The sequence below is a fragment of the Ornithorhynchus anatinus genome, chromosome 4, assembly GCF_004115215.2.
Source record: "Ornithorhynchus anatinus isolate Pmale09 chromosome 4, mOrnAna1.pri.v4, whole genome shotgun sequence".
In the NCBI taxonomy this organism is placed as follows: domain Eukaryota; kingdom Metazoa; phylum Chordata; class Mammalia; order Monotremata; family Ornithorhynchidae; genus Ornithorhynchus; species Ornithorhynchus anatinus.
The window spans coordinates 12,490,041-12,502,879 of record NC_041731.1 but is presented as its reverse complement, the minus strand read 5'-3'; the positions used below and the strand labels follow the sequence as shown (position 1 = coordinate 12,502,879).

The 12,839-nt window shown below is 39.0% G+C and overlaps 1 protein-coding gene across 1 annotated transcript in view; it reads right to left on the bottom strand.

Moving 5' to 3' along the window:
- The window catches only part of CNTNAP2 (contactin associated protein 2), a 1,271,576-nt gene that overhangs the window by 854,140 nt on the left and 404,597 nt on the right, over positions 1–12,839 (bottom strand). The window contains exon 2 of the mRNA XM_029062825.2: positions 2,523–2,633. Coding sequence (XP_028918658.1) covers positions 2,523–2,633 — 111 coding nt within the window. The remainder of the gene's footprint in view (positions 1–2,522; positions 2,634–12,839) is intronic.

Below are 12,839 nucleotides of genomic sequence, written 5' to 3'. Positions count from 1 at the left end.
GAGCTCTGAGCTCAAATGCTGGAGACTTGATTGTATTGAAGGACCTCATTTTTTGAAATCTTGTCCTGCCATTTGGGGTTGAGGATGTCTGATTAGGGACTCTGTTATAACTACTCTAGAACCTGGATGTGTCTTCTGCAGTAGAACAGTAACGGTCCATTCATAGAGCCTAGTTCTCCGGCTCCAATTGTGTCAGAGGATGCTGAAGGAACAATGTGATGGTTATTCTCTTTCACGCTAATTCCAGTCCTTTTAGATGGGCCATTTGACATCCTTAATCTTCTCTTCTAAACGTATTCCATCTACTTCCCTAGAGGTCAACTAAGCACTTGGGAACTCGACCCCTCCCCATCCTTCATAGCATTTCTGTGCAGCTTACTGTGGGAAGGGAACCTATCTACCAACTTAGTTATATCGTACTCTCCCAAATGCGTGGTGCAGTGCTCTGCACATAGTAAGTGCTCAATAACTACCACTGATTGTTGATTGATACCTCTGAGCTCTGTTTGCCCCCACCTATAATTTATATTGGTGTTTTTCTCTTCTTCTAGATTATGAACTCCTTAAGGGCTGGGATTCTGTCTACTAATTCCATTGTCCTATTTCAAGCACTTGGTTTGATGCTCTGCCCAGAGTAAGCTCTCAGTACTTACTATTGGCGGTTAATAGATGAAAAGTAGAGTCATTCATTCATTCATTCAATCTTATTCATTGAGGGCTTACTGTGTGCAAAACACTTTACTAAGCACTTGGAAGAGTACAATATAACTATAAAGGGACACATTCCTTGCTCACAACTATCTTATGGTCATTCTTTCCAGGGACCTCTACTGGTTGTCCCTGTATCCAAATACTCTTCTCACCAACGGTCCAGCACCGAAGATTATTGTTCCAGGAGGTAACTCACACAGATGGAGATTTATTTATTTTTTTAAATTCTAGTTACAAGATGCCTCAATAATAAAGAAAAGAAGATAATTAATGCTGTTTCACAGACTGAATCGCTCAGACCTGCATAAGTGCTTATGAATAATGAAGGACTAATTGTAGTGGCTGAAATGTGACTAACTGCACCCTGCTATGCTGCAGTAGAATTTGTATTCTCATTCTGCAGCAGGGTTTTCATTCCCCAGGATGTGCAATACCTTTACGAAGCACCATCTAGAGAGTGGAAGACAGAATTTTGGATCTTTGGAAGTCTTTGTTCAACTGTACTGTAACCTAACTACACAGAGGAAATAGCATGGGGATTGCAGGAGTCATCGGGCGATGGAGGAAGGAGGTGGGCTAGCTGCTTGAACTGGGATGAAACTACATCCAATTTCTAGATTGAATGAAAACTTAGATGCATAACCATCAGAGTTTAAAAACATAGATGAGGGTCCAAAAAGTGTCTGCTAAATTCACAGAAATACGTGATTTACACTGATCCACAAACTTAGCCTGGTAACATCCCTGAGTTTACCCTCTAGGTCTTTCTGAAATGATTTAGCACTGCAAGTGCCTTATATCATTGGGGCTTGATAAATATCAAGCACATTTACAAAAATTGAAAGGCAAACTAATGGCAATATGAACAGTTGTCTCAATTTTAGCAGTTTTGTCTCTATTTTAACACTACATTTCACCAGTTTAAGAAACTTTAGTGCAGGAATTGATAACATTTTTGGGCAGAAGCAACAAACAAAATGGAAAGTTTGGGCCTGCGGTATACAAAGAACTCTACAATTTATATCCCTTCACCTTAGGCATAGTGTCAATACATCTTTTTTTGGGTGGTATTTGTTAAGCGCTTACTATGTGTCAGGCACTGATTAAGTGTTACAGAATATACAGGACGATCGAATGGACACAGTACACATCCCACATAGGGCTTACAGTCTTGATTCCCATTTTAAGATGAAGTAACTGAGACACAGAGAAGTTAAGTGGCTAGCCCAAGGTGACACAGCAGAAAAGTGGCGGAGTCTGAATTAAAACCCAGGTCCATGATCTTCAGTGCCCGTACTCTTTCCACCAGGCCAAACCTCTTCTCATTGTTAAAAATCAGTACTATTTATTTTGGTCAAATATACCTCCACATTCTCAGAATCTCCTAAAAAGATAAGGGTTACAATTAACACTCCCCACAACTCTAGTACTTTTAGGTGGCTCACCAGCAATCAATCAATCAATTGTATTTGCTGAGTGCTTACTGTGTGCAGAGTACTGTACCAACCACTTGGAAGAGTACATATATATAAATATGTATGTAATATATATACAACATTAATAGCTGTATTCCCTGCCCACTAGGAACTTATAGTCATAGCATGGTGACCAGTTTGTACTATAAAATGTTTGTGAGATTAAGCATAAAACTGTTATATTGTTATATTGTATGCTACCAAGCGTTTAGTAAAGTGCTCTGCACATAGTAAGTGCTCAGTAAATATGATTGATTGATATATCCGAGTAGATGTGACTATTCACTGGACCCATTCAATTTTGGGAAAACAAGCAAAGGAGAACTATTCACTTACCATCTCGTTTGTTCAGCTTGGCGTAGCCCGGAGAATAGCTACTAGTAATAAACGATGAACTGCTGAAGGCAACATGAGGCAATGCGGAGACAAGCTGTTCATCACACTTTTCTGAAAGAAAGAAATTCAGCATTATCATTTAAGCACTGGGGGTTAAATGCCAGTTACATTTAGAGTTATAAAATAGCAGTAATAAGAACAGGTGAATGCCAATCTAGTGACATGTCATCTTTCAAACATGTACTGCAACAGTGGAAATGGTAAATAAATTTGCACTCATCCCACACATTTTAGATTTTCATTTTCACTTTTCTTATTTCCCTGAGCAGAATATTCAGTTCTACTGGGAGTCATTAGAACTATGGATCAAGTTTGCTTGGACTAAAACTAGGAAGTTAAATACAATAATAACGAGAAGCAGCATGGCCTAGTGGATAGAGCACAGGGCTGGGAGTCAGAAGGACCTGGGTTCTAATCCCGGCTATGCCACTTGCCTGCTGGATGATCTTGGGCAAGTCAGTTTCCTCATAATATAAAATAATAAGTACATAGTATACACAATTATATCATATAAAGCAATATTTTACATGATTTATTTGTGAAAATAAGCTAAATTAAACAGCATAGGTAACGGCAAGGGGCATTTTCATAAAAACTTTCAGTTTCCCTGAAGCTTAACCTGTACAGAATGAGTCAGATTATTTTCAGGATTTAAGTCACATCTGGCCAAATACAGCCCAACAAATAGGTCTCTTAGATAGAGAGGAAACTACCAAAAGTCAAACCTAGAATTGTTAAATAAGACACTTTGAGAGAAGGTATTAACTCTTCAAGACATAATCTACTACAACACAGCAAAAATGTTGATTTGTAAAAAAATTTCAGCATATGCAATCAGAAGGTTTTAGCCATTCATCTTCCACTGTTGGGGGCGTGAAAGCGGGATGGGTTGTGAGGGGCTATTGTAGACAGACCAGAGAGAGTTCTTGCTCTGCTAGATGGTAAACTCTATGAGGGCAGGGATTATGACTTCTAGCTCTGTTGTACTCTCCCAAATCCTTAGTACCATACTCCACCATACCTCAGGGACTGAATAAATAGTATTGATTGACTGATTGATTGATAAAGGGAGGTGGAAGAACCATATTCTGTCCTCAGCTCCCATTGTCTTTTCTTCTCCAATCTTCACTATTCCAGCTTTCTTCAACTTTTCTTGGCATTTCATCCAAAGCTATTGTCAAGGATCATTTCTCAGGATTCAGATCAATCATTAATCAATCAATGAGATTTACTGAGTGCTTACAGTGTGTGGAGTACTGAATCAGGAGCTTGGGAGAGCACAATACAATGAAATTCGTAGATATGACCACTCTTCTTATACACTATGACACCATAAATAGGCAAGTCATGGTGATGGAGTGGGAGATGGGAAAGCGTTTCATAAGCATCATCATTAACATCATCATTAACCCCACCAATAGCATTTATTTAGACCCATGTATGCAGAGAACTGAAATAGGTGTTTGTTGTCTGAAAGAGTTCAGGCATACTTCATACTTCATAAAACTATGGTAAGGAAAAAACTAAGGAAAATAAAAACCTTAGAAACTTGCTTTTTTAAAAAAAGAGTCTTTCTAAGATAATGAAACTTTAAGACTGACAGTTTCTTATATACTCTTTGAGGTTGTTTTAATTGTTACTCTACTAAGTTTTATGTATTTTAATTAAATGTACTTTTTAGACTTACACCCTGAGGCAGTTTTACACATTATAACCTCAAACAAATGAATCAATAATTTTTGCAAAGGCACTGGGAACCTAAATATAACATTTTTAAAAGTCTTATTATATTAAATTACACAGCTGATCATATTTGATTTCTCCCCCCAGGAGGAAAAAAACCCATAAAGACAACTAAGGCTGTATCCTCACCGGCAAGTATTTCCAATCATATTGAAGAGATTTTTTTCCTACTCCATTTTTCTTTCTTGTGCCTTGGCAAAAGAGGCCGAGTGAGAAAGGTATGCCATTACAAAGCATGTAAAGCACCCTCAAATCAATCAATCTGTTGAATTTAAAAGAAGTGTGGTTTGGTTGATAGAGCATAGGCCTGGAAGCCAGAAGGACCTAGGTTCTAATCCTGACTTTGCCACATGTCTGTTGTGAGATCTTGGGCAAGTCAATTTACTTCCCTGGGCCTCAGTTACCTCATCTGCAAAATGGGAATTAAGACTGTGAGCCCAGTGTGTGACAGGAACTGCATTCCACCCAATTACAATGTATCTACTCCAGCGCTTAGTGCAGTGCCTGGCACATAGTAACCCCTTAACAAATACCACAGTTATTATCGCTATTTATTGAGTGCTTACTATGTTCAGAGCGCTGTACTAAGTGTTTGGGAACAAACAACAGAGTAAGTAAAGAAGATCCCTGGCCTAAATATCTCTAGAGTAAAAACTTACTCTATATAAGGTGGGCTCCACTAGATATCCACAGATCCACTGGATCCACAGATGCGATCTGCCCCATCTCTAGGATATGAAAACCGGACTTGGAATTGGGGGATTCCAGTCAGGTTGAATAATAGTCAGAGCTCAGAGCCCTCTTGCTAATCCCGGAATTTAGCCAATACATAGGGAGGAAGGTGCCAGGTGCACATTAAGTAGCCTGGGGTGATCTGGAGTCAGGGCTTCCCCTTTTATATGCCTAGCCTAGGTGCTCTAAAGGGTCGCTAATGGTAAGTCCAGGAAGGTTCTGTTTGGATGGTAGTATGAACAGGACATAGCTAGGATGGTGATCTTCCCTCCTTCATTCCATCTCCTTAAAATTACGGAGAGCAACCTGCACAGTCTTAGTTCCCCTATTCTCTCCCTTTGCATAATTATTGTTGTCAACTGATTCCATTCTCTAGAATCACAATTTTTCAGCTCTAGATATAGTAAGCACTCAAGAAAAACTGCTATCCATTAGGTACTTCTAAGCATTGGCCGAAGAGCTGACTAATATTTATTGGAATAAACAATAAGAATGTATGGATTAGATCACCAGGTTATTTCATGCACAGAGGGGGGGCAGTGGGAGAAGAATTTACTGCCTCGCTAATTAATCAAGATTAATTACCATATGTAATACTAGATGGGAGAGAAGGGAGAAGGAAGCGATGCCATTATCTGTTTTGAAATAGACTCAGTGGTGCAGCAAGGTTTCCTTAGCAAATGAGCAAAACTAAATTCTGGCTATGGCAGGCTGACATACTTACGACTAGTTATGACAAATCATCTTCCTCTTTCCATCATATAGCACCACAAACCCATACAAGGCCTACTTAGTGTACCATAAGTGGCCATGACCCTCCTGTGAAGGGATAAAACAACGGAGGATCCAATTAGGTTTTACACGTTCACAGACCACAGGAACATTTTCCAAGCCTGAAATTGTAATTGCCACAAGCCTGAGTCCTGATAAATTGCTCAATGCTTAGAAACAGTTTGAAATAGGGTGCTGGTTTGGGAAATTAAAGTGGCAAAGTTTCCTTTTATTGATCTTATTGCTTGGCAGCCACTTCAAGGACAGAGGTTCTGCAGAAAGATTAACTAATGATTATTAGAAAAACATTTCAAAATGTAGAGAAACGGCAGTCCTACAGACTGCCACTGTGCATTTATACATTTCCAAAGAAATTCTGTTTTTTCAGTAAGTGTAATCCTCCAGTCATTTGAAAGAATGACACCACCAATATGGAGTCTCCTGTTGCCACAAAAACATTCAAAAGAGAGCATAGTCATGCAAACCTCTAGGCCTAAACATTGATTCAGGTAATGATATAATATCAATTTACTTAAACTATTATAATTACATATGTCTATATACAATATATTATTATAATGATGATAGTTAAGAGGCACTCGTTTTGAGCTAAGCACAGGAGTAGATACATGCCTGGCACATAGTAAGTGCTTAACAAATACCACAATGATTATTATAATAACCAGATTGGACACAGTCCTGTCCTACTTAGAGCTCTAAGGGAGGAAGGACAAGTATTTTATCCCCATTTTATAGGTGAGAAAGTGGAAGTCCAGAGGGGCTAAATGACTTGCTGTAGTTCACACGGCAGGCAAGTGGCAGAACCAGGACTAGAATCCAAGCCTTTCTGAAACCCAGACCCAAGTTCTTTTGACTAGTCCATGTTGCCTCTCAGAAGAAAAATGTTCAAAGAATGTACGAGAACCACAGGAAACCATATGCAGCATTGGTTGTAAAAGTAAAACTTGATGATAATCCCCTTAGAAAAATCCACATCAACTTCTTTCTATTTCATGCATCTGATTTAACTAGGATGACAGCCTGTTACTATTATTTCTACATTCCACAAGTCTTCCAACTAATGTCACTTATTATTCATGCAGCAACTGTAGTGCCATCTGTACAGTTCATTAGTGAATGTCTTTTCTATAGAGAATATGATAGATTGTCACAATTGTCCATGTGTTGAAGACAACCAATCCATGGGTTACCAGCTGAATTCCAAAGAGAGAGAAAAGAGGGTAAAGGGAACATTTTAAGCTGAAGGAGAAATGCAGCCAATAGTAATAAGGCTTCTTCAAGAGAAGTTATTAGGCAGGACCTTCCTTGACCGAGATACAATTCTACCCCAGTGTATAATGCCTCTCCATTACAAAATTCTCATAGGAAACAGGAAACTGAACACAGAAACCTTCTCATTCCAATCTACCTCTGACAAATCTAATAACATTATCTAGGGATCAAACATTCTCACAAATCTCTATTCCCCTTGATTCTATCCATTTGGGTGACCAAAATTGTTTCGGCGTACAAAGTTTAACCAAGAAAATAAAAGTTTTTGATTTCTAAGAGTTATATTTCTGGAAGATAAGCTATTCATATCTGCCCATACCTACTCTAGATCTTTGAATGAGAGTTTTCATTTTGATTTCTGGTTTAGAAGTACAGAATTTTTTAACCTTTCTCTACCACAGTTAAAGTCACAAGGTCACAAGTTGTGAGTAGGATTTCCAAGGGGCAGATTGATAAGGCTTAAAAGGGATGAGGCACAGAGAGGACGTCTGAAAGAGATAAAGGGAAAGATAAAAGAAAAGACATAGCGATGAGCACATTACTGGATAAAAAAGGGAAAAAGAAAGTGAGGTAGCAATGTAGATGATTCCAACTCTGACCTCTAATCTAATCAAAAATCCCTCATTTTTTCTGGAATACAGGACTTTTCTACTCTACATATCTAAAACTGAACCTATCGTCATCCCTTTTAAACCCACTCCTTTCGCTTTTCCATCTCCGTCAATCCTCCCTTCCCTAGGAGCCTGGTATCATCCTCAATTCCTCACTGTCTTTCAGCTCTCATTCATTCAACTGCTAAATTCAGGTTGTTCTTCCATAGTATTTACCAGATCCACTCTCACTTCATTCCTCCCAGATGCTGAAACGTTGATCTTAGCTTTTGTCTTATCAACTCTTATCACCAACTACTCCCATTTTGCTTTCTAACCGTACTTCCCTCTCGCCCTCCTTGCCTCCAAGCTTTTCTTTTATGATATTTGATAAGGACTTACTATGTGCCAAGCACTCTGTTCTAAACACTGGGTTAGGTGCAATTAATCGAGTTGCACACAGTCCATGACCTGCATGGGGCTCACATTCTATGTAGAAGGGAGTAGGATTTAATCCCCATTTTACAGATGAGGAAACTGAGGTGTAGAGAAGTTAAATGACATGCCCATGGTCGTGCAGGGAAAAAAAAGTCAGACTTGGATTCGAACCCAGGTCCTTTGGGTCCCAGGTCTGTGCTCTTTCTATAGGCTCTACCACATGTCTGATATGTGACCTTGGGCAAGTTGCTTCACTTTTCTGTGCCTCAGTTACCTCATCTGTAAAATGGAAATTAAGACTGAACCCCACATGAGACATGGACTGTGTCCAACCTGATTAGTTTGTATCTACTCCAGTGATTAGTACAGTTCCTGGCACTTAGTAAGCATTTAACAAACACCATTAAAAAAAGGTTGCATTGCTTCTCTGTTCACATTGCTTCTCCAATCTGGGCCAACCGACCCACTTAATTTGAACAGACCACAGCTCTATCCATCTTAAAATACCACCTCCTCAGTGAAGCCTTTTCCAATCAATTGGCAACCCCTTAGGAGCATCAAGCAAACAACACCCTTATATATTTTAAGCCTAGCCTCCATACTTGTGAAAATATGTAGGTGCTTGTAAATCCAAGTATTCATTCAGCTGTTTCATCCTGACACATTTATACAGCTACTCGTTAAAACCTCCATCTTTCTTTTCTCACTATTGATACACAAATTGTTTCCAAATTTGTAAATTTCCACCTTTCCCTCTCACAGTAGACACTCAGTATATATTAATCAGAGAAACAGCGTGGCTCAGTGGAAAGAGCACGGGCTTTGGAGTCAGGGCTCATGAGTTCGAATCCCAGCTCTGCCACTTGAGGCAGCAGGGTTTACTGCTATGGTTTGTTATGGGTAGCAGAGGTGACTGAGGCTGTCACGGCCTAGAGAGCTGGAGCAGTGCTTCTCGTCATAGCAACCACAGTGGCTCATCTGCTCCTTCCCCTGGCTATTCCTTGGAGATTCTGGTGTAAGCAGAGACTCTCTGGCTTCAGTCTCCAAGGAGAATGAGGAGAGGAACGAGGAACATGAGACACAGAGGAGATTAGGCAGCCTCTCCTCCGTTCCTTATTACTTTATCACATTGGCTGATACCTTTCCATCAGGGACACTTACTGGTGCCATCGGAAGCCTTCTGGATGATGAGATAGAAAGCTCAAATTTGTGACCATATAATTTAATGTAGGACATCTAATCACATTTTTCTAGAGTCAAGGACTCAAATGATTAAAGTACCTTGTCTAACTCTTCTATGATGATCTCTCAATTCCTCTTTTAAATGAGGTACCAACCTCAAAATGTCCAATTAATTATTGACTGCAATTTTCTGTGTTCTTAAATGATCACACCAGAACATTTTCTATGCGGTACTACCAAGAGTAGAATGAAAATACTGGCACCAAATAGATGTTTTATAAGAAGGAAAATCCATCTATAGAGGTGAAGAGAAGTTAGAAAACACAGACTTCAGAATACCAGACGTTTCCCTGTCATTTCACACCCGCTTTTATAGATATGTAAAGTATATAGAAGACCTCCCTCACCTACTCTACTCCATCTCCCCCATACTATTAGATAAAAGGTCGATTGACTTTGAATTCACCTAGCATTGGCTAGCTTAGTAGAGCATTACACACAAAGGGAAAACTAAGTACAATTTAATAAAATGCATTAAAATATATAATAATATTTTTAAAGACATGGAATGGCATGGACTAATCAAGCATTAAATACAGTGTGATTGTAAGAATGAATAAATTAAAGGACATGTAGTATTAATATAAGCCTTACAAGTACCTTTCAGTTTCTTTTAGCATCTTTCCAGTGTCTTTGGGTCCACTGCCGAATCTGGCTAGTTTTGCCCGCATAACATTTCCTATATCCATACCTTTCTCTCCACCTAAACTGCTACCAACCTCTTAACAGTTCTGCCCTTGCCTCGGTTAAACTGTTGCACTAGCCTCTTTGCTGCTTTTTTAGCCTCCGGCCTCCTCTCACCTCTCCAGTTTATACTCTTCGCTGGGCTCAGCCCTCATTTCTACTCTTCTCAAACCCTCCCACACTGGCTTTCTGTATCTTTTGGCATTAGACAAAAATTCCTCACAGGAGGCTTCAACACTCTCCACTATCTGGCCCCTCCTTAGCTAACTGTTCTCACCCATTATTCCCCAATTTATTATCGTTGTCCTTTTCAAGCAGAACTTCTAGCTGTACCTCCCCCTAGAATCTCCAACTCCACCCCCTCAGTCACACCATCCTACTCCTTGTTAATCACACATCAGGCAGATCTCAGCTCTCCCCACATTCAAATTCCTCCTTTAAGTCCTACTTCCTTTCAAAAACTCCCCATATTAACTATACAACACCCTGAACCGTAGCATCCCTTTGGCCAACTCTAGCACTTTTGAAGATATTTACATCCTTCTTAGCACTCCTGTAACTAGGTCAGATTTATTTATTTTTGACCTCTCTAGTTGTTAAAATGTTTATGATTGTCTTCCCTGTTAGTACCAAGTTTGTACTACAGATACAGCTGTACTACTGCTGCTATTACTATTACTACTACTAATAATGATAATAATAATAATAATGATAGCATCTGTTAAGAGCTTACTATGTGCCAAGCACTGTTCTGAGTTATGAGGTCTTCATTACCCTGTTTATTTTGTTAATGAGATGTACATCACCCTGATTCTATTTATTTGCTATTGCTTTAATGAGATGTTCTTCCCCTTGATTCTGTTTATTGCCATTGTTCTTGTCTGTCTGTCTCCCCCGATTAGACTGTAAGCCCATCAAAGGGCAGGGACTGTCTCTATCTGTTACCGATTTGTACATTCCAAGCGCTTAGTACAGTGCTCTGCACATAGTAAGTGCTCAATAAATACTATTGAATGAATGAATGAGTTGAACACAGTACCTATCCCGTTTCATGGGGCTCACAATCTAGCTACTATTACTACCAGAGTATAGTTAGGTTCTCTATGTAAAATGATAAAATAAAATAAAATTAAGAATAGCCAATGGTCATCTCAGAAGAACAAAATATGGTGCATTTATTCAGAATTTTCATAACAATCATTTTAATGGATCGGTATTATCAAATAAGAAGAGTAGCAGGATAAGAAAAAAGGAGTTAAGAAATGGGATTTATATTTTCTTAATAATTGGATAGAAAAGCTCTGGTACATAACAAAAAATATGATCTTAAAATCTCTGCCTGTCAAAGAATTTTTCAGCAAGAAATTAGGATAAACTGTAGTCTGCTAATCTATTTAGTGCCATGGACAATCTAGTTCAAATTTTAAATCCCCTTCTATGCTTACAGCATTCAATTTGAACTTCTTTCTTAGCCTGTTTTAGTTATCACCCAACCAATGGGAATTAAAGAGCAAATTAATGCAATCATTTGGATTTTTAAATTTACCCACTGAACATATTCACCTCAATCATTTCTTTTATCTCCAGAAAGGTGTAAGTAAGCATATCCTCCAAAGGAGAAGGAAAAAATAACCTTTCTACTTCCCTCAACCAAATTCTTGGCCAATAAAGACACTTCTCCCAGACACAATTTTTTCACAACGTTTTCCACTTATTGTTTTAGGCACAAAGCCGTTTTTTCTATCACTAGGCAAAACAAAGCACTAATCTGAAGAGGTCTGGAACCACTGAGAGAGGAGAAAAAGTCAGTGGTGTAACTGTCAATGAATAGGTCACCTGTCTTATGATCAGCAAGAATCAATGAGGTGCAAACATAATGATCCTCAAAATGAGTGAGGTGAAACCAGGTCACATTTCCCTTTGGTGATTTTTGCTGCTCATTAACTTACATAATCCTCTTCTTTGCAGGTTGCTTTGTAAACAGCAAGGCATACTGGATAGAGCCGGGGTCTAGGAGTCAGAAGGTCATGGGTTCTAATCCCAGCTCTATCATTAGTCTGCTGTGTGACCTTGGACAAGGCAGTTTATTTATCTGGACCTCAGTTACCTCATCTGTAAAATAGGGTTTGCGACTGTGAGTCCCACGTGGGACAGGGACGGTAACCAACCCGATTTGCTTATATTGATCCCAGCGTTTAGTACAGTGTCTGGCAAATACTAAGTACGTAACAAATATCATAATAATTATTATTACTATTATTATTATTATTTGTTCCCTGTAAATGGAACAAACTGGAGCACCTGAGAGACTCTGGGTGGACAGTAGCAACATATTCCCCAAAACAATGGGATAAAAAGCACTGGTTATCCCTAGTTGAGATACTTCTATGTCACTCATCCATCTCAACTTCTGAAAGACTTTTCTCTATTTCTTTAATATAAATTGACTTTTTTTTTCCCCTAAGTATATCCTTTGTTCTCTCAGCTGGGTCCATAAGGAATTATATTAACCCGTTCTTCTTCTCAGTCTTAAGAGGAGGACGTGCAGGTCGTTTTTAAGGACACTGGAGAGAAGATCTATCAGGCTGGGTCCCTGTGAAAGCTTGCTGAGCTCTTGCGAACAGCTTTGGAGAAAGATAAAACCACCCACTGGCTCCAGGATTCTCTTTCATATCTGCATGTTGAAAAGCAGTTAGAACAAAGAGTCACATGAGGGAATTTTATGGTAAAAATCTACTGCTTCTTCAAGTCCCAAGTTTGTCAC